Source organism: Anser cygnoides, chromosome 24, assembly GCF_040182565.1.
Source record: "Anser cygnoides isolate HZ-2024a breed goose chromosome 24, Taihu_goose_T2T_genome, whole genome shotgun sequence".
Lineage (NCBI taxonomy): Eukaryota > Metazoa > Chordata > Aves > Anseriformes > Anatidae > Anser > Anser cygnoides.
The window spans coordinates 920,789-945,699 of NC_089896.1; the positions used below are offsets into that span (position 1 = coordinate 920,789).

Sequence of the window (24,911 nt, forward strand, 5' to 3'; positions counted from 1 at the left end):
TCTCTGTTCTGAGCAAAATGCCAGTCATAAAATGGCTGACTCTAGCAGTGTAAGGTCACTTGTTATCTGTAGCACAACTTCCTTTTCTTTTTCCTGAAATATCTTTATTTTGGCCAAAATTGTGCGACTGACTTCATCATTAAATGATTATTTGTAATAAAATAACTAGCCAAATGCTTGCTATATTACTTCTGTAGCTCAGAGAAAAGGACGTATGTGTAACATTGTCTAACTTTCAACGTTTTTCTAGCTTGCATTGGCTAATTAGCCTCACAGTGGTTTTCAGACATCTATTTCTGAAGTCCATTCCTCATCGGTCTTTGCTCCAGCCCTGCTCAGGCCCTGGTGCAAGCTTCAGACCTGGGCTGCAGGCTTGGGGCCCGGGTGAGTTGCAGCAGCAATTTCATTTTTTTGAGTTGTTGGAGCCCTGTGTTCAGCCCTGGGGTCCCCAGCACAAGGACACGGACCTATTAGAGCAAGTCCAGAGGACGCCACAAAGATGATCAAGGGGCCGGAGCGCCTCTCCTGTGAAGGCAGGCTGAGGGAGCTGGGAGAAGAGAAGGCTCGGGGGAGACCTTACAGCAGCCTTCCAGTACCTAAAAGGGGACTACAAGAGAACTCTTTGTGAGAGAGCGCAGTGATAGGAGAAGGAGGAGTGAAGCTAGTAGGTTTATATAAGGAGGAAATTCTTTACTGTGAGGGTGGTGAGGCCCTGGCCCAGGCTGCCCAGGGGAGCTGTGGCTGCCCAATCCCTGGCAGTGCCCAAGGCCAGGCTGGATGGGGCTGGGGGCACCTGGGCTGGTGGGAGGGGGCCCTGCCCGTGGCAGGGGGTTGGCATTAGGTGGGAGGTCTGAGGTCCCTTCCGATCCAAGCCACGGTGTGATTCTGTGCCAGAGAGGGCTCTGGGCTGACTCCAGAAGGGCAGCACCACTCATGGGGTCATGGAGCGCCTCCAACCTCTAAGAAGCGGTGCAGGACCTGCTGCAGCCTGCCCAGTTCTCCCCCCCCCACCTCCCAGCAGTGCCCATGGAGGCAGGGAGCCGTCCGTCTGTCCTGCCCCAACGCCTGACCCCATCCCCACAGCGCCCAGGCTTGCCCCCACGGCAGGTGCCTGTGGAAACGCTGCCAGGGGCCCAGCTACGCCCTCCCCCCCCCCCAGCACGCACACAACCAGCAGCGCGGAAGTGTACTTAGTTATTCTTTTATTTATAAACAAATCAACATAAAATAAGTGCAGAGGAAAGCACTGGCTGACCCCGCATGGGGACCTGTCTACAGCGGGCCAGCGGGATCAGCGTCGGATACAAACGAGGGGCATCCCGGGGCCAGTGCTGCGAGCGACGGGGGCTCTGTGAGGTGAGCAGAGCCCCACCTCCCTCTGAAGACACTGGTGCAGGAGCAGGGAGTGCAGCAGAGACCTTGCTGTACAACAAAAAGCCTTTTTCTTACTTTGGGGTTTGTGGGTTTGTGGTTTTTTTTTTTTTTTTTTTTTTTTTTGCAACTTTCCCCTTAGGGGTAAACCTGACCCAGTGCAAGAGACTGGAGAAGAGAGTGGCTTGCCACGGGGACCCTTCCTGCTGCTGCCCAGGGCCCTCGAGGGTTGCAGGGAAGAGGGTGTGAGACATTTCGCTGGATGCAAAGAGGGTGACCTAACGGCAGGAGAAGTGCTTGCAATGGAGATCCCCGTTCCCTCCTTTGGTCATTGCAGGAAGGAAGCGCGTGTGCGCCAGCTCCGCGGCCGCTCTCCCCGGTCAGCCCTGCCCCGGGGCAGGAGATGCTGCAGGGACCCAACAGCCCCCGGCCTGGCCCCCGCAGCCCCCAGCTGGGGTCAGGGCGCTCCCCAGGGATGCAGCTTTGGCACAATCGGGCGGCCTCTGCTCGGGTACTTCTCCTGCAGCTGCAGTAACGCATCTGGGACAGCGGATTACCGCTCAAGTGCCATCAAAAATAAATACATTAGACTGTCTGAAACAAACAGGTGCCCCCGGGCAGGGCAAAACCCTCACGGGAAGAGTAACGCAAGGGCTGGTCACCAGACCGGGGTCCTCTGCCTTGCCAGACCCGACAGCCTCTTGCCATTGCCGAGCTGGGACGGAGCGAGACACCAGAGGACCTGGAGGGCCCCTTGGACGATGAACCTTTGCACCTCTGGCTAAAAATCTCCAAGAGCTGCAAGTTCAACAACAGGTACAAAAAACATTTTAAACAGAAAACTCCTTATAAAAAAAAAAAAACAAAAAACAGAAAAACAGGAGAGAAGGATCAGTCGAGTCCTACAGCATCCAGCCAGCCTCCAATGCTGACCCAGATGCATCCTTGCCACGGCTACGCCAGACCCAGACATGCTCCTCGGCTCTCCCGTGGCTCGCTCCATCTCCTTGGCCGCACGGCGTCCCCAGCTTCCCCAGTCAGAAATAAATACGAAGGCCTTCCTACCAGCCCCGCGTCCCCAGCACGTGGAAGGCCAGGAGGGGAGGGGCAGGCAGTGCTCGGGCAGTGAGGGTGCCCCGGGGCGGGCGGATGGGCGCTTGTGGAAGACGGGGAGCGGGGTGGTTGCTGCTCTAAGCCAGCCGCCATGCTACGAGGGCCGAGTGCGGTCGCAGGCGCTGTCCCTCTCGCAGGCAGGCTGCCCACAGGGGCACAGCAAAGCGCAAAGCGTCCGAGGGGCCGGGGACCACGGGCTGCCTGGGGCAGGCGAGGCCGGGAGAGCAGGGCCGGCTGGGTGCTCCTGCAGCACAGCGAGAGGGAGAGGAGCCAGCACAAGCCCCGTCCTGAGGGCTCTGCCACTGCTCCTGCCCAGAGCAGCTCCTCAGTCCCAGGGCGGTGGGACCGGGAGCCTGCACAGCGGCACCGGCTCGGTGCTCGGACGTCCACGAAGCGCTGGGTGTGGAGCCCAGGGCCAGCCGAGTGCCGGCCTCCTTGCCAAGGCCCGCGGGGCCTGGCTGCCGGGGGCAGGGGTGGGCGGCTGGTCCCTGCAGCGGGCCGGGGTCGGAGAGGTGTCCGTCGGCGGCGTGGATGGGTGTGTGTGCATGCGTACCTGTCTGCAGGTGAGTGCGGGTGTGGGTGGCCAGGAGCAGAGCTTCCAGGATCTGTCCTGCCGAGCGTCCTCTCAGAACTTGCCTTGCTTTAGCTTGTCAATGTGGTAGGTTAGCTTTAGGGCTGGCCCCAGCTTCAGCCCCATGTACTTCATCATCATGTCGCTCCGCAGCAAGAGCAGGGCTTTCCCGTCGATCTCCTGCAAGGAGGAGAAACAGCACCCGTCAGAGCCCTGTTCGGCCCTCCAGCCTCCCAGATCTCAGCTGCCCAGGGCAACTCACAAACCGATGGACAACCGAGGAGTGCCTTCTGGCTCTGGCTGCTGCTGGCACCTCAGGACAGGCAGGATTTTGTTCTCATGGCTCATTCGCGTTTGCGTTCGCCCAGGGTGAACTGTTCCTCAAGCAGCCCAGCAGGCTGTGCTGCCGGCAGGCCCCTGCCGCTTACACTGGCAGGCCCAAACCCTGCCTGTCAGCCAGGCTGCGCCCCCAACACCGACAGCTGAAACAGCACAGCTAGCACAGCGCATCGTTCAACAGCAAGGGAGGCAGCTTGTACGTAGCCTCCGCATCCTGGTGTGGGCGTCCTGCCCCCGGCCCTGCCTGCGGCACAGGGGACACGGCCTGGGCGCCACGTGGTGGTGGCACACCTGCTGGTGGCACACCTGCTGGAACCATGCTGCGGGGCAGCGAACGCCCAGGAGCTGTGCTGAGCTGGTGTCAGCCCCCCCTGAGCGGAGCGGCAGCGCTCAGGAGCAGCCTCTCACCCAAGGGCATTGCTGCCCTGGTGCAGGGAAAACGTCCTGGGACAGGATGTGCCCTGAGAGCCATCCTACTGCCGCGCACGCAGCACTCTGCAAAGTAGACTTCACCCCGTGAAAAACGGCCATGCTGAAGTCAAGGCTGGAGAAACGAGGCAAGAGACAGAAATCTGTACACCCAAAGAGAAGGCCACAATGTGCAAAGTTTTCTGGAGTCTCTAAACAAATGCCCTGCAGCTGGCAGGGAAGTGGAGCATCTCACCTCCAGCAGGCCTGGTCTCAGCAGCGTGGCTTACAGAAGTACCTCCTGCCTCGCAGCAGAGCCAGACATGCCCCTCGCAGAGGCTCAAGAGGGAAGGGATCATGAAGCTTGAAGAAACTGGGGAGCAGCTTCGCACTTAGCACCTGCTAGCAGATGTTTCTCAGGCTGTCATCCCTTGCAGCACTCTTTTCCTTGGCCCAGAGCTTTGCAGTGGACAAGTTGCCATGAAGAAAATGTTCACTACTGCATTTACTTTTAGCAAATATCACAGCCTCTGACAACAGAAAACTCTGTCCTGTGTTGACACCCAGCTAGGTCTCACATCTAGTCAGATCTCCAGTACCGGGTTTGTTCTGTTCTTCCTTTCCTAAAGTGAAAACTAAGCTCTTCCTCAGGACTGCCAACACCAGGGACTGTAATCCCTCAGTGGAGAGCTGAGCACTCTCTTGCATAATTAAAACATTTTTCAATTACTGGTGATTCTAAAATAGAACTCATTAAGGAAAAAAAGAAAAAAAAGAGCAAGGAGCGTGTGTCTCAGCCCAGCACGTGCCCCACTTGCCTCTCCTCCTGCCTGGGGAAGGGCTCTGTACAGCCCCAGCTTGCAAAACCCCCCAGACCTGCAGGGAGCTCTGACTCCAGCTGCACCACGAACACAGAGGTGAGCACGCACAGCACAGCACAGCCTGGTGCCATCGCAGGGAGACACCGAGCGTGGGCTCCCCTTCCTGCAACGAGCCCCGAGGCAGTGAGGGGGGAGATGCTTCCCCCGGCTGGCACACGAGCTGGAGCTGCGCCGCCTCCAGCTCACGGCGAGGACATCCTCCCACCGCTTCTCTGACCTCACAGGCACGACCAGGCAGTGGACTGAAGGAAAAGGCAGAGGACAGATGAACCGGCAGGAGCCAGGACATGAAGGTGCCAACATTTTTGTAGATTTCGTTGTACCAATTCCATGCTGTATGTCTGCAGCTATTTTGCACTTAAAGGTATGAACGAAAATCAGAGCCTTAGGAGACCCCTTTTTATTGGAGTCTAACTGCAATTCGCAGAGTGAACTCCACTTGGAACATGTTTCTTGCCAGAAGAAATTTGCTATGAAGTGAATTTTAGGATTCCAGGATGAAGAGTTCTGTGTGTTTGTGGTGCTACAGTTCAAATCCAGCTCCAAGCTGAGCTCTCTGCACACACAAAGGCAGCAGCACTGCAGCTTTAACCGGGCTGAGACGTCTTCCCCTCCGCGGTTTCTGAGTGAAAAGATCCCAAGCTTGGACGTGACTCAAGTAGGATTTATAGGATATTTTCCTAAGCACAGAACTAGTGTGAAGTGCTGCTGTTCTGACTGTCACAGACCTTCCTCATCAGGTATCTATTCCCCACCCATATATAATACACGCACACACACACGTGCACACACACACACACAGAGACGTACTTACATGTTTTCGAAAGAGGTCAGCGTGGGGTCCCAGCTGTGGATCTGCTTCTCGAATGAACTGCATCACCTCCTCCACCGTCCAGGACGAGGGGTCCCGGCTGTTGAGCCGCGAGACATCCCGAGATCCAAGGTATCTGTCTGAACCTGGCGGTGTAATTGCAAGACAGCAGCAGTTACTCCAAGTGTGACCGCAGCAGCGTTGCAGCAGACATTCACCCTAAGCTACCGTTCAGTCTCCTCTTTCAAAGCACTGGCAGAGACAACGTGAAGGGCACAACCACGCCATACTCGAGAGGGTCCTGAGGCACAGGTCTAGCACCAAAGGACTTTCTCTCTCCTTATGCCTTACTTTTGGGGCAGCCTTCTACATCTAGCCCTGTTACTCACCCTAAAACCCCACTTCCCATTGCCCTCGTCCTTCAGGTGAGGCTTGCCCCACATTCCCACTCCTCTTCGCCAAGCTGCTGTTTCCCTCCTTTGCAGGCAATTCTCCGCTCCCACTCCTCTCCCCGAGCACTGCTCCTGCCCTCGCCCCCCGCCCAGAACACCACCTTTGGCAGTTGTAACATGGCAAAGTTACTCTACGTTTTCATCGGCTGCATTTTCTGTTGGACTGAGCCCACGTGCAGAATTCTGTTGCCTTGACACACTGCCTGAGCTAACACAAGTCCTGCTCTCAAAGCGCTGGCCTGGCACGGCCAGTTGTTTCAACTCTTGTGCCTGTATGCACAGATGGGGGGGAAGCAGACAGATCGAGGCATCAGCAGCCTGAGCTTTTTAGAATCTTTTACTGACACCATGCACACAAAGTTACAACTTTTTCTTGCAAACACCTGGGTTTGGTATGTGGTTTACTGCAATTAACGGCTCTCCTGACGCTACTCCTCCACACAAGCACCGTTCGTGCATCCACCCATCCTCCTGGCCACCCACGCCAGCCCCCACCCTAACCAGACAGCTCTCATCGCACTGACCGCTCCCCAGCCGTCCTCGCTGACACCCATTTACCGCTGACAGCCCCTGCCCGTGCTCACCAAGCTGGCCACCAAGCCAAAGGGCTGACCCTGCGAGCACCTCCTGGCCGTATTCCCACCCACCCATCGGCCACGTCTCTAGAGCTACTGTTAAACCTAACAGACTACCTGTTCAACAGTGGAGAGGCCAGTCTCTGGTACTTGCTGAAGTTAGAAAGATGTAACTGGAGTTAGAAAAGCCCTTTTTATTGCCAAATTTAGAATCGGAGGGCTGGCTTCTTAACTCTCTTACCCCCAGAGCTAAGCCTACGCAAGGCAGAGGTACTGCCCTGGGTGAGGCTAGAGGGTTGGTGCAGGTGCCTGTATCCTTGCAGGCGATAGTCTCTGGAGCTCCTGCTGTGGCTGGATGAATTGACAGAGTTCAAGGCAGAGTCCATGGGGTCCAGGCGAGGCTCCAAGGGCCCTGGGAGGCCATCTCCCAGAACAAAGGTTTCACCTGGAACGCACCAAGCTGCAATCAGTGCACACGAACGCCACGCGGCCCCACCTCACGGCTCAAGAGCAGCGGGCAGAGCCGCGGCAAGGCAGCGCCACGCAGGGCGTGCACGCGGCTGCAGGAGCAGGCGTCACACCACTGCACCGGGGGCTCCTCGAAACTGAAATACGCACGGCTAAAGCACCGCAGCCTGCCGTTTGCCTGGCAAGTTCCAGCCCAACCAGTGAGCAGCGATAACGGTTGATACCCAGATTTGAGCAACAGCTTCTCTGCTAATGCCACCACCAGCTCCAGTGTGCGTTCCTGCAGCCTCTTACTGCTTCCACAACTGCTCTGAGCCGGGAGAGGAAGCTCCCTGCATTTCAGACTCAAGGCCTACAAATCACGGGCATCAGTGCGCAAGGGAGCGGCCTGGGCCATCGGGACTGTGGGGATATTTAGCCAGACTCATGCCTCGGTGTGGGCAGCAGCACGCGCAGAGCTGGAGGGAGCAGCAGGCTCCTCCGAGCAGCTCACCTGCCCCATCATGGCCAGCAGTGGCATGGGGCTGATCCTCCTGTCCCAACAGCGGGGTGCTGGGGATCAGCTGCGCACCCCTCCTGCCTTCTGCTGGGCCCTTCGGTGCGTGATGAAGCTGGTGACCAGCACCCCTCGCTGGGGCAGGGCAGAAGGCTCTCCCCAGGCAGGGGTCCCAGTGCCTGCCTGGCCTCACCAGCCCTTCCAGGGTGGGGGATGGAGAAAGCTGCCCTGGATGACGTTCCACTGACTGAGATCTGCACGCCAGCAAGCGAACCTCGTATCTGGCTAAGATTTCCCTTTGCTGTTATAATGGGATGGTTTCATCCTAGGACCACGTGTTTGTAGATTTTACCATGGCACAATGCAACCTAATCGCAGTCCAGGTGGAGCTGGTGCTCCATGAGTCATCCTCACATTCTTGGGTTCTTTATCACGAAATACCTGGCAAGTTTGCACAGCTGGAGAGGAAAGCGGCTCTTACAAGGTGTGGTGCCTGCGTACTCACCTGGGCTGTGCCACTGTGCCTGGCTGGGAGCTGCAGCACCTTCACCAGCACCCACAAAGAGCTGCGGGAGGCTGCGAGGAGGGGGAAGCCCGGGGAGCCGCCCCAGCAGGAGAAACTCCAGCACAACTGGTGCTGAAGTGGGACGGCGGTGCGGGCGCTGAGCTGGCGTCGCAGCCCACGAGACCCAAAAGTTCTGCCCAGGCATTTCTGCTAAGCTGACGCTTTCATGCTCCAGAGAAGGGAGACGCAGCTTGCCTGGGCCCAAACCCGAGTGCTCCAGAGGCTGGGCCCTGCCAACCTTCTCCTGGAAGCAACTTACTTTCTTTGGTTCCTACGAACTACAAGGCTGTTCTGTGAAGTGTGATCCTCTGGTTTTGGTGCTGTTGCTGTCTGTACTTGAGCAGAGAACCCAGGGGTGAGCTCAGCTGGGGTGGTCAGACCACAGCTTGCCAGGCAGCACCTCATTACGCTGTAAGACACCGACGGCCCTTTTTGTCTAGCTGCTCAGCAGTCCAGTGAAGCAGGTGTGAGCTTAGCACCTTCATAAACGCAACGCTCCATCTTCTGGGTTTTGCTACTCTGCATTTGAGGCACTTCTGCATTTATTTGCTCTTAGGCCACTGCGATGTTCTTAGAAACCAACAGCACATCCTTAAGATGTCATGCAGAACCAGCGCTGATGCGAAGACTGATATTCCCTGGGTGACGCGTGCTGTTTGCTGGCCGGCGTGCCGGCAGTTTCCCATGTGGGTAGACAGATGTGTTTTCACTTGCTCTCTGTGCATCAGACAAGGGTTTCTGATTTACGACTGCTCCTGAATAACTCCGCACTCCTCCTTCACTCCTGTCCCACACTGCTTTTCCACCACCTCATTTCAGCGCAAAACCGGGTGCAAACCCAGCACTGAGCTGGCTGCCTGCTCCCAAGGTGGGCTGGGGCTCCCTGCCCTGGGCCCAGGCACGCAGTGGATGGGATTTGCGCCACTGGCTCTTCATAGGAGCTCCTTCGCAGAAGCTACCTCGGGTTTCCTCTCCAACAGCAGGACGGTTTTTCTCAAAACACGAATCACTTCCCGTTAAACACACACTTCTTGGAACATCTGTGCGAAGGGTGACGTCTGACTCCCGGAACGTGCGGTGGCGTGAGAGCAGCTGGGGGCGCAGCCTGCCGCACCGCGCTGCGTGCCTTGGGGCAGGACAGGGGCAGGCGCCGCAGACAGGGCACGGGCAGGGGGCTGCGCAGCTCAGCTCCGGCCCCCAGGGAAACACGGCTCCCTCCGCGAGTGACGCACAGCCTCAGCTTGCCAGGAAGCCCCAGACGTGCTGGGCCAGGCAGCAGCGCGTGTCCGACTGCTACTGACGACACCGAAGCTCACGCAGAGGGACGTGTGTCAGCAGAATTTCAGAGCTTGGCTGGAGAAGGCTGCAGCTTGGGAGGCTGGAAGACCACATGCACAGGTTCGTGTCGGTGCAACACTAAGGGTCCAGAACTCACCCTTGGAACAGATTTAACTCAACAATTAACACACTGTCATTATTCTGATGTGAATGCTCTGTGATGCGTTCTTCAAATATGCGATCATGTTCTCACATGTGTTTATGATCAAACATCCGAAGAACGGCATGCAGCCACACAACCTGGGAGCGCTGCTTTCTGGCCTAGAATTAAAGCTGCACACTCATCCTCAGGTTCCCTGGCTCTGGGCTGGCGAGTGCCTGGTTGTGCTGTAAACGTTGCAGCAGAGCTGGAGGCTTCTCGGTAGGGTCAGTGCAGGAGAGGTCTCGAACTTTCTTAAAAATACAAACACGCAGGGTGCTGCTTACACAAATGACACCGCCAGAGAGGGGAGAGGGAAACAAGGCAAGAGGAAAATTTTGCCTAGCTCTGTGAATCAGCTAGAGCAGAAGACAACGCGCTTCTGCAGGCGGCAGCGCACGGTCTGCTTTCAGGCACACAAACTATCCAGAATCCTTCTGCCCTTGATAACTAGTTTTTGGAGCGAGGAGGAGGTGGTTAATTCTTAGGCAGATTTTCTTATATAAACTGCTAGTTTTAAATACAGGCTTGCTTTTGGAGCACTGTAGGAAAACATGCCACAATTAGTGGTGGAGAGGCAGGGAGCAGATAATTAAAGTTTAATTAAACAAATAACGCTATAGATTCAAGAGCGCAGTTTTACTGCTAAAACATGGAGTTTGGCCACAAGCACAAATCTGATTTGCACAACTCCTAAACACCCACTGTTTCCAACAAATGATAGTCTTTCAAAAGCGGGTCCCCACTGTGCTGGAACTGCAGCCTTTTAGCAAAAAGCTCCATTAATGGCACTGGGTGTAAGAAGAAAAACAATATATGAAGAGAGATCCCCTCCTCGTCTTTCTGCCTTCCTGCCAAGGGCACGATGAACGGAGACTTCCCCCTGCTACTCACTGCCGTCAGTTGGGCGAGCTGGAAATAGCTCAGGTGCTGCAGTGTGCCACACTGCTGCAGCCAGAACGGCTCTCCCGAGTGAGCCCGTCACCACGAGCACACACACCTCCTTGCTCAGGAAATACACCTATCTGGGTACTTCGGGCTCGTGTTCTTAAAGAACATCCTCCGAAATGCAAATATCCATGCTTCCGCTTAAATTTCATAGTGGATGAGGTGGAACGGGCCATTAGTTGATTGCCTGCAGGATAAAATCGAATTTCTAAAAGGGATGTAGAGTTGCACCTTGTTTCTCTCTGCCCTGTACATCTCCTGCTTGAACCACAAATGGACCAAGACCAAGTTGCTGCAGGAAGTTCACAAACCACGAGAATCGCCACCTTCTCGTCAAGGCACACGGTCTGCACACTTGTCTCTGCTTTTCCAGAAGAGGCTGCAATAATCTGGGCATCTAGATGGCACGCCGCATTCAAAGGCCAAAAGACACCTGAACACACTCTGAAGCAGCCTGAGATTCAACCTTCCAGACAACCTAACTGGGTTCCTGCTCAGAATTACGTGTTACAGAATCCTTCGGACTGACAATACGGAGAGTCTGCGATACCACCTAAGCAAGGCACCTTAATTTTAGAGCCCCCCCCCTCTTTAGAGAAGAGCAAGGCACTGCGTATTTCACTGCCCGGACAGTAGGAGCTGACACGCTTTGCCAATGGTTACCCGCGTGCGGTGGCTGACGGATTAGAGGACACCAGGAAGAATGCGCACCAAGAGGTGATAGAGGGACTGGGTTCTAGGGAACAATTTTCAACTTGTCAGTATACATGGGACGGTCTCGCAGTCACCTTGTTCTTCACATCAGCTATGTGACAAATGTGCCGTTTTGATCGATTTAGGTACTAAGGCCACTGGGACCTGTCCATCGCGGGGTGCACGTTCAGATCAGCTGTGACTGGAGGAGCACAGAGCATGGTGAGGCATGAAGGCTACGCTGCACCACAGTGCACAGGAGGCTGCTGACTCTCAAATCTGGGATCAACAGCCCAAGCCCAGCAAACTCGGCAACAACTGGGGAAACAGGGACTAGCAGGACAGCAACAGAGCACGAAGCCACTGAACTAAGAGCCCAGCTAACAGACTCCAGCAATTTTTCAGGAACTTGTTACAAAGAGCTGAGACTAACCACCGGGCAGATTTCGCCATCAATTAAAAGGCTTTAGGAAAGCTACACCTCCGCTCTGCATCACGGAGCATTTACAGCTCACAGCAAAAGGGAAGGTGGAAGCGTATTTACTGAGGACTCCTCCTCAGGCTCACAGTCCTCCAGCTACCCGGACCCCCTGGAAGCCCACGACCTGCACATGCAAGTGACACCTACGGACCACACACCAAAGAGGATATTTCTGCAACTACTTTTGAGAACGTGGCAGAGCACACCTGCGTCGGTTATTTGGCTGATGGTGCAGGCAGCAGCAGTGCTGCAGGAGGTTTGGTTTAGCTGGTGGAGCACACGGTAGCGAACCATGGCGTGTTATTTAGTGAGGGCTGTGAGGAACACGATGGGATCCTGGGGAAGGGCACTAGTTCCCAGCCAGACAGCTGCACATCAGCATCTGTAGAAAACACTGCAGCAAGCCATCATGGAAAAAAATCAGGGGGAGATTGACTGAAGCAACTGGACAGTTTTATGACCTTTAATACCATATATAGCAATGGAAGCTAAAATATGGGTAATTAAACCCCAGCTTTTATGGTATTAGCTGATCGCTATCAGGGTTAGAAGGAATTCTGCCTGCATTCCCCACGTCTTGCACAACTGCTTGGGCTACCTGCCTTGGTGTACAACAGTTTCTTCTTCTCTCTGAGACACCAAGCACCGACCCATGCCAAAAGAGACAAAGCAAAGCAGACTGCCTAAGCCCACGGCTCGGGCTGGCATTGCAGTGAGGTTCTGCCGCATCCGTTACAAGTCGCTATAAACAGCCAGCTTTGGGAAGAGACGCTGTGCTCACCTTCCAAAGGGTGACGGTCATTCTTTGGTAACTTGGGGGAGAGAGGAGCACTGTATGGAGGGGAATCTTGGGAATACCGCTTTGTACCCCGGCCTGGTCCCTGCAGAGTGCCGTCTAACGAACTGCTTCTGTCTAGGAAAAGAGAACAAGCCCTATTTAGGAGTGGAGATTTTCTGGGAAATTCAGCCCTGCCAGAGTCACTTGCGACCCTTGTGCACCGCCAGTCTGGTAACAGCCTGCGGAAACTGCAGCCCAGCTACAGCTGGCAGCGCTTACCACTTCGTACTTTGCTTTGGGAGTTTCACAGAGAAAAAGGGCGGGGATGAACCTAACAAGGCTCTGTAGCCACTTTTTGCCACGCTTCACCCCGAATGGCACCTGTGATCAGCTTCATCCCGTTTCTCCTCCTTCTGGCTCATCTCCCACACGATTCCTCCTCCGCCCCAGTCTCTTCACCTTTCGGACACTTGCAGCCCCCAGACAGTTTGCAGACACTCTATGCCATAGGCACCGTTTGATTCAACCGTACTTGAATTTTCGGTCTCTCCCTGAACGGCTCCCCCAGCGCCACAGCTGCCCCCCTGCCACTCTTCCGCCCCAGCGGTGGGGTCACGGGGCGCCGAGACCCAGCCGCCCGGCGCCGCACGCACCAGGCCGGGCCGCGAGGCGTCCCTCACAGATGGAAAACGCCGAGCACGGGACGTCACTGCACGGATGGACACAGAGGATGGGACTGCGCACACGGACGGCACGGCAGCCACGACAGCGGTACGGTTGGCGGCGACCTTGCCCCGCGCGGGCGCAGCCCGGGGTACGGCCGGCACGAGGCGACGCGCGCCAGCCTGCGGCGGGGACCCTGCGCCAAGGGGTGAAATGCTGGGAGACGAATGCCAGGAGCCGGACGAGAGCCTGCAGCAGCTCGAGCCACCGGTGCGGGACGGGAGGGGGCTGGAGGGGTGACAAATACGGCGAGGGGTGCGTAGGAGCAGACACCAACGGAGACGTGTTACGCCAAACGAAGACACAAAGGTAAGGATGGGTGGGAAGCATCGGGCAGCCACAGCTTAGTTGGCTAACGAGAAACACGAAGGTAGATAAAAGCACCTGTTTTATCAAAATCCTTTTGGGAAAGGAAAGAAGCTGCTTTTACTGAGGCCCCTGGACTCCCTGTGACTATGGTCAAAAAACACCAAAATATTATTAGAAAGGTTAGCACTGTCCTCAGGACAGTTCACTGCAAGAAACATTCGCTGCCCAGACAGAGAGGAGAAACAAATGCTCTCGGCAATGTCTCTGGATATTTCTAAATGTAGAATAGGATGCATTTCTTCACCAGTCACAGAACCGCAACAGAAGGTGATGTTTTTAAAGGTTTTATCTTTTTTCTTTTTTTTTTTTTTGGGGGGGGGGGTATTTTTAAAAATTTTTGATTGTAAAAGTAATGCAAACACACAGAAGGTCAGGTTGTTGCAAATAACCCAGGGAATTAGAAAGTAAGTCAATGCAAATTAAAGGAAGGATAAACCAAAGCAGGTCTGCAGTCAGGGTTTCTCAGTTTAAAAAAAATGGCAGTTTTTAAGAAAATAAGGAAATAGATGTGCACACAGCTGCATGCTGTGGTTCATCAGGAGAAAAGGAAAATACCCTTAGTGCAAAGGATGCCTTACACCTCTTGAATGTGTATCATCAGTGAGGGAAAGAGCTGGCAGGAAAGGACCCCACATCTAACCGGACAAATACCACTTAGAGAAGGATGCTGATAACATGCAGATCATTTACGGGAAATGAAAGGGACCCGCTCAGCCAGGAGATGTACACCTCGGAGGACAGCACGTACAGGGATGATGTGAACTTTGAACTCAGCCTGCCTTCTGACAACGCAAAGGAAAAGACAGCACTATGTCCTCCACTGCAAACGTAACACGTGTGTGGGTACAGAGCTGAGGACATCATGCAGAAAGGCAAAGACTGGGAAAAAAGCTCGTCCTTGTCTGCGAATTATGGGTCAGCTTTGGGGAATATCTCACCTCCCTAACTTGGAAGGTTTGTGGGGAGGGCGTACATCTGACCATGCCAGCATTTGTGCTGCCAGGATGGGCTCTGTCACAGTCAGGCTCTGCTCAGCTCGTCCCATTGCATCCAAGTGGCCCCTTCAGGACGCTGTAACTTGCACTGGCTGCACCGGTGCTTCCTCCCTGTCTGCAGAGCACGGCTTTGCGACGAGCCTCAGTGATGTGCTCGGGACATCCACCTGAATCCGGCCATACCAATGCCACCTTCTGCTTCGCTTCCAATTGCAGCAATGTTGAACACTGGGACAAAGCCCAAAGCCTAACAGAAACGGGACAGGAATGAAAACACACACCATCAACTAAGAAGGAAAAATCAAATAACCAAATTTACTCAAGCTGGGGGGGAGGGGGGGCGTGAGGGTGCAGGAGGAAGCAGAAATAAAACAAGAGAGAAGGTGCATGGGTCTGCAGCAGTGACTCCTAACAAAACTCAGTGATGGACTGCTCAGCAGGACTGGAAATACAGTGCTAGCACTTAAAAAATACGGGGAAAAATGATATAGGCGACTGAATGCTCATGTACGACCTCAGCAGTACTGCAAGGCTTCTCAGAGGTTCAGAAGGGAGGGTAAGTAGGACACTGCGCTTACACACAGCACATGCTGCAGTGGGCACTCATCAGAGGTGACTAACCCAACAGCTTCTGTATCATGGGAAGATATCTCATTTATCAGACAACGGGAGCATGGTCAATCTCATTTACCTAGAATTCAGCAAGGCATTGGTCATAGAAAACCATCATCCAATATTTTGCAGTAGCTTTTGCACAGATCTTAGAAGTTCACTGGTGAAATCTGTTGACGCCTTCCCGAGTTGGGCCACACAAGACAGTATTTGATCAGAGAAAAAAATATAAAGAACAGAGTACCAGAGAGGAGGTAAATTCAGATGCAAAACGCAGACACGTATGTGACACATTGCCCTGCGAGCTGTGAACCTGCAGCTGACAATGATGGATGGGAAGAACAGGGCGCATGACCAGGACGGGACGCTCATCACCTGCTACAAGGACGCAGCAATGAAAAGCAGCTTCTTGTGAAGGCGGTGGTGCCAGTGCTGTGGCACCAGGCCCTCACCAGCTCTTCCCCAGAGTGCTGGGTAGTCCTCTGGTCACCTCACTGAAGTTTGACCCCAAGCAACACTACGTGAGGAGAGCAGAGCGCCTTTCTTACCGGCACGGATGGAAGGCGAGCTCCCCCGGAGGATACAACTGCTTCCTAATGGCCTCCAGAAGGAGGGGAACTAAGTCAAGCTAAAAGACGATGTTAAGACGACACGACACAGTTACCAAGTAGCCCAAGAATAAATTTGGACTAGAAACTAATTCCCAACTAATTAAAAATGGAGCTCCAGAGTTAATCGAAGCAATGCTGTGGTGTCCACACTAACAGGATCCCAACTCAGTGGCTCAGAGGGTTCATCCCGCCCGTGTTTTCGGACAGCTCCAGATCAGACCTACCCGCACGCAGTATTTCCCAGCCCACTTCTATTCCTATCAACAATAGTCAACTTTCCATTTTCTTGCCAATCCACAGTTTCCTGAGGTGTAACTCGATCCATTCCTGCTGCCTTCCGTGGCTGGGACCTACAGAGGCCGCGTGCCACGTCGCAGCTCCGTGGCAACACAGCCCGACCTACGGCTGCCGCAGACTTCTTCTGCCCCGAGCACACCCGCGAGTCCCCCAGCGCACCGATGGCGGTGCTCGTGTCACGGTTAAGGGCGTTTGTTCTGGGAACCGAGAGCAGTTCCCACCAGTGACTGTTTTCAGGAAGAACTGCCCTGCTCGGGCACGTGAGTGCCCGAGCCATACAGGGAACAAAGCGAGACACACGGAGCTGGAGGCGAGTCCACGCCAGCCTTCTCACTTGGTTTGATTTAAGCAAATATAAAACCACATCCTCATTCTTCCATGACCAGCACTAACCTCTAAACATTATTGGTACTGTTTCTTTGCCCTCACCAGAAATCACTGTAACGCACAGATGTTTATCATCCTTCAGGCGCTTAAGAGAGATGTTAGGTCCCTGAGACATCACTGTGAACTACAGGACATGGGGTTATCACTTCTCCAGACTGTGGTTAATCTTTAATCCCTGCGAACACTCTAACAAAGAGCTCACGGTGGGCAGATCTCAGGACTGTGCCACGTTTGGTGCTTGCCTGTGCTTCCCCCGTGCTTCCTCCTACCCTCCTGCCCTGCCAGGCAGCCCGGCCCTCGGCGCAGACACCCGTGACATCCCACGGCGGCCACCAGCCCCGTGGGGGCTACAGGACCCTCTCCACCCACGCCTGCTGCCATGCCCAGACATGGGAGCCTCTTCCTCACGTTCTGGCTTTGCTCTATCTCATGACGACAAGGTAGATCCACACAAAACCAAGGAGATTTCTTCTAATTGGGGGTCAGCTAGAGGGGTAACCTCTAGTTCCAGCAACCAGTCCAGCCGCTCCAGTATCTGCCACAGCAGCCGAGCAGCCTCCTACAGCTCTCCTTACACCACAGCAAGGATCCCTGCTCCTGGCCCTGCTGGCCCTGCACAGCCCCAACTTGCAGGCAGCTGCTCAGCCACGGAGGAAGCAGAGGACACTCACCCGAGACCCTTGTGCTCTTAGCACTGTTGCCATTCCCCTCCCCAAACACGTGTGCTTTGAACACCAGCCTGGCCATGCCACCCAGCTGGTTTCACCATCCTCACTGACAGCTCCTGGAAGCACAGGAGTGAGAGGGTGGCAGGAGAGAGCAGAGAGGCAGGGGGGCAGAGCACAGAGAGATGCACGAAGCACTGAAGCACCAGGCTGTTGCGCCTAAGCCTCACACTTTTCAATCTTTCCTTAAGTAGTTTTTCCTAAGGCCTTATCCTTTTCCGTTAGAAATTCTTCTCGCTCTTTATGTAAGAGCCATAATTATCCAAAGGATTAACTCTGAAAGACCTCAAATGGTACAAGAGTTATTCACTGGCTTGGAGAGTGGAGGATGCGTAACAGGAGAGCAGCTCAGCACGAGCCGTGTCAACCATGTAACGAGGGTGTAGACAGCATCTATCCTCCCCACGAGCAGAGCTCCTGCAGGATTAGCTCCCCCAGAGCCCCACAGCCAGCCCTGGGAGGCAGCTGTCGCCCCGGGGTTGCTGCCACCACATAGCACTTGCAGGCAAAACTACTGCTCCTCTTGTTTCCCAGTGCTTTCACTTAAAAGCAGTTTTGCAGCCTGACGATTTGCATCGTGGCATGAGCTGTCTTGCCAGGGGTGTGCTGCTTCAACGCAGCGGAGCATTAGCCTTGCCAAGAAAAACAAAGCCACCTTTGCCTCGGATAGCTGCAGCGTGTTTCCATCCCCAAGCAGGCTGAGCTTCCGCTGAGGGCTGGACTGCTGGCAGCAGATTCGTGGCCACGCTGGAAACGGCTCAGGTAGGATTTAATTAAATTTCTAATTACAGTTTACCTACCACTTGTTATCACTCTTCTATTTCTTATGCAAAGGCTTTCACTAATTCCTAGCTGGATGAAGTCACTCTAATCAGATTACAGGAAGCGGGAAGGACCGGGGGACAAGGAGAGGAGGGAAGACAGGGAGACAGCACGGATGAGCGGAAACCTACAGGCAGAGATGGAAATCGGACTGACAGGCAGAAAATAAGGCAACTTGAACGCTAAGCGAAAAAGAGCCCTGCGGGCACGTGCATGACGCTGCTGTGATGCGATGAACCCTGCGGAGAGGGCTCGGAAACACTCTCCTGCCTCCTGAGTTAACGATAAAATCTGGGTTAAGGCGCGGAGCACCTGGGGTCCCTACAGCGCCGCCCCCGCCCCAACTCCTACCTGGTAGATACCTGTCGTGGTCGTACTCGTGTGAGCGCTGCATGTGGCTGTTCTGAGTGAAAGGCTGGTTCCCAAAGAGGTTGTCACTGCGGAGATTGTGGCAGAGCTTCTCCAGGAAGCGGAGGACGTAGGTGATACTGTTTACTGCTGGCAGGTTCAGAGTGTGCTGTTCCCGATCAAACACAGCTGGAGACAGAAACAAACAGAGCCCAACACGTAAACCCCCAGCAAAGGCAGGAGACTACGCCCAGGGCTGCACAGCCAGCTTCTGTATCTCAGCATCACTGGTCTAGACTAGAGCAAACAAAAGCCACTGCCTTCCGCTGGCTGGGCGCTGGCGAGCTCGCCTCCCTGGGACAGGCTAAAACCAGCCTGCTGCACCCGCTGTCAGGGACGAGGCCGCACGGCTGCGAAGCCGCGGTACCGGGAGCGGAAAGGCGCTCGAGGAGGGGCCTGCGCTCCCGCCATCCGGGTCAACCGGGGCTTAAGAGTAAAATTAAAACTCGGGGGTAGGGGAAGAGAAGCTTCGCGGTACGGCTTTTCCTGCCACTAGGAGTTCTGCAAGTCCCCCCCGTTCCGTCCCCTGCTGGGGTCCAGGCAGTGCCGGAGGCGACCACGCACAGCGCTCCGCGGGCTCGCACCGGGGCTGCGCGCTGCCTGCTCCAGCAGCTGGGCCTGCAGGACAAGCTATCGCTCTGCTCTGCGTCAGCCGCTAGCTGTTGCTTCGCTGACACAGATGTCTGGCAAGAAAGAGAAGACAGAAATCTTCTGTCTGCCCCTGGCCCGTGACTGTACCGAGCTTCAGGAGAGACATCTTCCAGCGACTGAATTCTTGCAACGACATCTCTGAAGGCAAAGTGCTGCAGGCCAGTTCTCACCTGAGATGACCTCTCCCCCGTGGCCTTGTTTTAAGAAGGAGAAGACTGTTTTCTGATGGTAAGCGCAATCAATGCAGGCCTGCACTGCTTGCTGCAGGACAACAGAAGCTCGAGCTGGTCCAAAATGATCCGGCAGCTGCTGAACTTTCTTCTTGTCTAGGTGGGGCCCAGTGCTGCCGTTCTTGTTCAAGTAAATGCAAACTGCCAAGATGAGAAACGTGTTTGCCATTAACCCACTCAAGAAATCAAGAAACAGATGCCTAAAATCCAGCCTGAGAGATAGAGATGCCCAGGTTTTAAGACTGTAAAATCACTCACAAAGTGTGAGCGAATCCATCACAGGTGCCTGTCTGCAACCTAACAACAGCCACATTTAGGGGGGAATCACCTCCAACACCTTCCTGCCTCATCACGCTCACCTTCCACGCTGCTGCTGTTACTCCTATGCTTTCCCCAGTGCTCAGGCTCCCAAAGGCAGGCTGCAATGTGGTTCCTGGGCCAGCAAGGTAAAGTGGCTGAGATGTTCAAAGGAAACGAAGGAATGCAGCCCCAGTTCCTCCCTTTGGGGGGAAACTGGGTTCTTTGGGTTCCTCTGCAAATTGGGTTCTGTGGAAACAGAGGGCTCTACCCATATCCAGTGCTTGAACATATAAAAACTAGCTTTGCATTAGACTTTCCTGCCCAGATTCACCTTTGGCTGTATCTCACAGCTGTAGCAGAGCACATGCTCTGCACTGGCTGCTGCTATTCCTCCCCTGCTCCCTCTCGTCCCTGCTTGCGTGGCTGAAGCCGAACAGCCCATGGCCACTGCTGCTCAGCAGGAGCTGTTCTGCACCTTGCTCTACCTTCAGCAGCTGTGCCTGGCACAGTTTTGGAGAGCCCATACTGTGAACTCCTGAGTGCAGCTGCTCACAGTACTGCCTCTGGGCTGTATGGGCCACAAGAAGTGCACTTTGAGGGCTTTGGAGTCACTAACATGCAGGTGACAACTCAGGGAAAGGGATCTCTGCATTCGTCAGATGGACTTGCAATCCTCCTATGGCTTCGTATTTCCAGTACGGATAGGGATAAACGACAGCTGGTCTGAACTCACGTGCCTCTTTTCCTCCTGACACACTCTGAGTCAGGCCAGCCCCTCTTTGTGGAACCTTAAGGTTTGCTGGTTTGTGTGTTTGTGAAGAAGTGGGAGTGCTGTGGCGTGCCACCTCCTGCCTGCTGCAGCTGCTGACTGCGCAATCTTTTCGAGGATGCAGTTCGAGACCCTTACCTGTGGGAGCCTGCATGGCAGAGCTGGGGATTGTAGCAGCGTCCTGGGGCACAGTGCTTGTGTCTGGTTCTGGGGTACTGGTTGTTGGAGAGGTGGGTGCTGGGTTCAGCAATGTCCTAGGTTTCCTCTGCAGAAAAAGACGAGGATATTTCTCCTTTTATCCCTGCCCTCCTATACCACCCATGATCACTACACTCTCCTCTCTGCATCCAACAAACAAGGCACTGTGGAACATGACACACTTCTGATGGCGATGACGGGGAGTTTCAAGAACCTACTTAATCAATGTGTACATTCTAGAAACCACGATCCTCGAAAAAATAACAAGCCTGAGATCCGCCACCTCTGCTTGACTTAGACTAGCTACACATGATGGACAGAAGAGCTTATTCCACCATTTGGCCAACCTGTCATGATCACAGCATTTGCCGTGCTACTTCACAGCTAATGCAGCTCCAAAGACACGGTTTCTTGATGGAAATGATCTTTAGGACACAGACATTCTCTACAACTCTGAGGCTGGACTCGGAGGGATATTCCCAGCCCCACACACCCCTCTGGTCTCCTACTTGCTGCGGTCACACAGCCAGAGGCTGAGACAAACGTGCACAAATACACGCATGCACCATCCCATGGCAGAACTTGCAGCACCTGCTTTTCACCCGCCTGCATCAGCATCAGCTTTTACCTTACTGCCAGGCTTTGGGCCTCTCTTTCTGGGGAATTTCAAAGGCTCCACTGACTTGGAGGGTGTAGGCATGGGGTGATGGATTAGCGCTTTGGTCGTTCGACCACGCTTCTTCCCTGTTTTGCGACGCCTTTGCCCTTGTTGATGCCCCAAAACAGTCTTTGTGCTACTGTGCATGCTAGGTTTCTCCGAGTTTACTTCGGAGGCAGGTAAAGGGCTCTTTGGAATCACAACTGAAATAAAAAGAGAAAAAGCAAATATAATTAAATCAGGCGAGAATGAAAACAAGAGCAGCCTCCATCTTTAAACAGTGTCATATGGAAAAACCTGGAGTAGCCACAGTCCCCTGAGTGGAGGCTACCGCTCTCCATGCCAGAGTAAAAACCAAACGCGCCGATCCGGGGTTCAGCACCTGAGCTGTGGGGCGCTGCGGCTTAGCCTGGGCAGGCTGAACTCTGGAAGGATCGCACTTCCAGCCATACCTTCTTCCTGAAAACAACTGGCACCTACAGCTCTTCCATCTGCGAGTGGAGACCTGCCAGAGATCAGGTAAGATGCTCTGAAAGCATTCCTAGGGGAAGGATCAGTCAAGACCTGCCTGACAGTACAGAGCCAGGGCTGTGCTGGAAATCCCCTCTCTCGAGGCTGAAGTCAGATTTGCTCTGTCCCTAAATTACCAGTGAGCTGCGGGGGATGGCACCACTCTGTCCTTGGTGCCTGCAAGGACGGCTGCTCCCAGCCCAGAGCAATAGCTCCTATCTCAGTTACTTCAGCTCCTCTCATGTACGAGACAGTATCTGGCTGCAGACAGCAAACGGTCCGATCCTTCTTATCTTCTCAAGCTTTCCATGACAAAACCAGGTTTCTGGTGTATTTCCCCCAGATCCCCTGAATTTGGTCATTCAGCTTTCCCAAGCCCCACTAAAGGCTGGAGATGAGCTGGCCCAGTTCAGCAGACCAACGCCTCTGCACTTCTGCCACAAGGAAACAACACGGCACTCCTCTATTTTGAGAAGTGCACAGCGACATTTACGATGTCTCATTTCTCAGAGCTGGAAACCTCACTGTGTGTTCAACACGGGGGCTGTGACTTCAAAAAAAAAAACCACCGACCTCCACCTTTTGAAGTGGGGTCCGTTATAGTTTAAGAAGAAAACCTGGGCAAGGAAAGCAGAGCGCCACAGAGGAGCGATACCAGGGTGGCAAGCGGCACCAGCAGTGACAACCGCGGGCACATAAGGAGAATGTAAGGTTTTCTAATGAGAGCTTTCCAAGCAGCCACTCTAAGCAAGGACAAAGAAACCCTTCCTGCCGACACCTTGGGAGCAGCTACCAGCTGCGCCCCAGGTTTCAGGGGTCTGGAGAGGATCACTGGGCTGCGGGGTGGCAGCGGCAAGGCAGGAGCAGGAGCCCCGGCAGCCCCGGGGCAGGGAGCTGTTACCTGCTTCGCTGCGGCTGCGTACGGCCCCAGCAGTGGCTGCTTGTTCTGGCCTTACACGAACGAGCCCCTGGAAGTGGAGGACCCTGCTCCGCTCCTCCGGCCTGACTGCGCTTCATTCACCAGCTTCCACTCTGACAGCGGACGTGTGCCTGGCTGCCAGCTCCCGGGCAGCCTGAGCAAACTTCATTCGGCTCAACGAGGGGGCATTTTGGTGCCTCGCTGCGCAGGACCAGGGGACCTCCCACCTGCCAGGCACGGCTCTGGGCCCTGCTGCCACCAGGACGCCGGCCGCCAGGAACTAGCCCCGCTCCGCTCTTCAGGTGAGCGGGGCAAGAGTTACAATGCCCTCAACTTCTTTTTTTTAAATCTTTATCTCCTTGCCTTTGTGCAGCACATGCACTACGGCTCTGTGTTGGATTCCGCCGATAAGCTCACAGTCACTGAGTGATTTACCTAAGATTTACCTAATTTCCTAACACCTTCTTCTGCCAGGTGGATACAGAGAGTGGTGACAGAAACAGAGTCACGGGGTCTTGCTGTGTCTAAGCATTAACGACAGCGCTACTTTGCTGGCAAGAAAAGGAATGCAACAGCACAAATGCTTCTCACTGTGTCACCCACCCAGCTGCGTGAGCAGGGGAGCAGCAGGGCCAGGTACCCTCGGCCAAATCGCTGCGCCCCCAGCCTTACGTCTGCACAGCTGACTTCAGCCGAGGAGTGTTTGTGTAAAGGGATTTACCAGAACCCTGTCAGTTGATAGAGCAAGGATAAACACGGGTAAAGAACTCAGTACTTTAAAGAAACTTCTAAACATCAAAGCGATGATGTGTAAAACAAAGTGGGAGGCATTTTGTTTGCACTCTGCAGCAACGCTAAGTGTCCGAACAAAGCCGTGCCACAGCGAGGCTTCGCTGAGTTTCAAGAGAAATTGAGGATTCGACAGACAAGCTGTGAAGCAACCTGAGTTACCAGAAAAAAAAAACGAAAAGAAAAAACAAAACAAAACAAAAAAACCACACCACAAAACCAGAAATAGTAAATTTGGAAAGTTAGGATGCAATAAACAGCTGCTGAACTGCACCCTCCCCAGCTTGAACCGCATCTCAGAGAAACCCCAGCGCCAGGGAAAAGGCGACCGACGTCAGGCAGACTCCCCGTGTGCACGCCTTCACTACAGAATTTTGTAATAAAAAGTCATTTTTTGGCGGTAGAATAAATGCTAGAAAGTTCTATTGTCCACTTCAGTCACAAGGATATGAAAAGTACCATTAGTTTAGTGTTAAGCTTTACCACTCACTGCTTTATTTTTAGAGAAATAAAAGCCCCTTACATGGCACGTGCCGAGCACACGGCAATTTCTTTCAGCCACAGCAGAGGAGATTGCACTGAGGCCGCTGCCATGACAGCCCATCCTTGCCACCGCCCTGTGCTAATTCATTTCATAAAAAACCCACCAGCCTGTGCTAATTCATGTCTCTCGTCCCTGCCAGACGTGCTGAGCTGCACACCATCAGCTTTCGGAGGAGACAGCAGCCACTCGGGGAGATCAGTGCTGTACCAAAACCCACAGGGCTCCGGCTGCTCGCGCTGCTTGAGCCCCTGCGGTGACCGGCCGTCTCCTAAGGGAGCCTACGGTTTTTCAGCACATGCCTGCAAACTTTCCTCCAGGATTTCAGCCCCCGATGGCACAAGGATGGGGTGAGGAGGCAGGCGGGAGCTGCTTGTCCTGCAGCTGCAAACCACTGCCCGCGTCCCCTTACCTGCCAGAAGCTGCGGGTTTTGGGTCTTGTTCAGCCGGTGGTGGTGCCAGCCCAAACGTGCGCAGCTGCCGGGGCCGTCCCCACCTCCTGTCCCGTGTCCCTCATGCTCACCTCCACCCTGCGGTGCGCCGCCAGGAGAGCCAAATTTTCTAAAAGTTACTTGAGGCCCTCTTCAAAAATCAAGTTTGCTGTCACTGAGAAACGCAACCTCTGCCTCAGGGCTTCGGTGCTCATATGGGGTCTGAGTAACCGAACACAGCTCCAAAGCTGGCCTTGCTTTAGGCGAGGGCCCCGGCCTCCAATGGTCCCTTCCAACCTGCATCATTCTCTGAACTCGTGGTCAATCATTTCAGCCCGTTACTGGAACAGAGAACTAAAGAGAGCAACGTTTCTGCTGCTTCAGCTCGCTGAACTGTCTTGCTTTGGGCTGTACAGGCACCAGGACCCGGAGGGATGGAACCGCTCCTCTTTGGGCTGGTACGGGAGCAGTTTGCCTGCGATGAGGATCGCCACCCTGCAGATGCAGGACCAAAAACTGCTGAAGTTGGAGGCAAAGAA

The 24,911-nt window shown here is 54.4% G+C and overlaps 1 protein-coding gene across 15 annotated transcripts in view; it reads right to left on the reverse strand.

The window, feature by feature from the left end:
- Positions 1-1,185: 1,185 nt before the first annotated feature.
- Positions 1,186-24,911, reverse strand: part of SCMH1 (Scm polycomb group protein homolog 1) — a 69,852-nt gene continuing 46,126 nt past the window's right edge. For 8 of the 15 annotated variants that reach the window (XM_066982764.1, XM_066982761.1, XM_066982763.1 and 5 more), the window contains 8 exons: positions 21,153-21,385; positions 20,465-20,591; positions 19,198-19,398; positions 18,320-18,505; positions 12,431-12,562; positions 6,763-6,966; positions 5,498-5,640; positions 1,186-3,235 (listed from right to left, as the gene is read on the reverse strand). In XM_066982764.1, the coding sequence (XP_066838865.1) occupies positions 3,110-3,235; positions 5,498-5,640; positions 6,763-6,966; positions 12,431-12,562; positions 18,320-18,505; positions 19,198-19,398; positions 20,465-20,591; positions 21,153-21,385 (1,352 nt within the window). In that variant the 3' untranslated portion in view covers positions 1,186-3,109. Of the gene's footprint in view, positions 3,236-5,497; positions 5,641-6,081; positions 6,217-6,638; positions 6,967-12,430; positions 12,563-18,319; positions 18,506-19,197; positions 19,399-20,464; positions 20,592-21,152; positions 21,386-24,911 lie in introns of those variants that run through there. The other 7 variants (XR_010826518.1, XM_066982769.1, XM_066982765.1 and 4 more) reach the window with 7 other exon arrangements.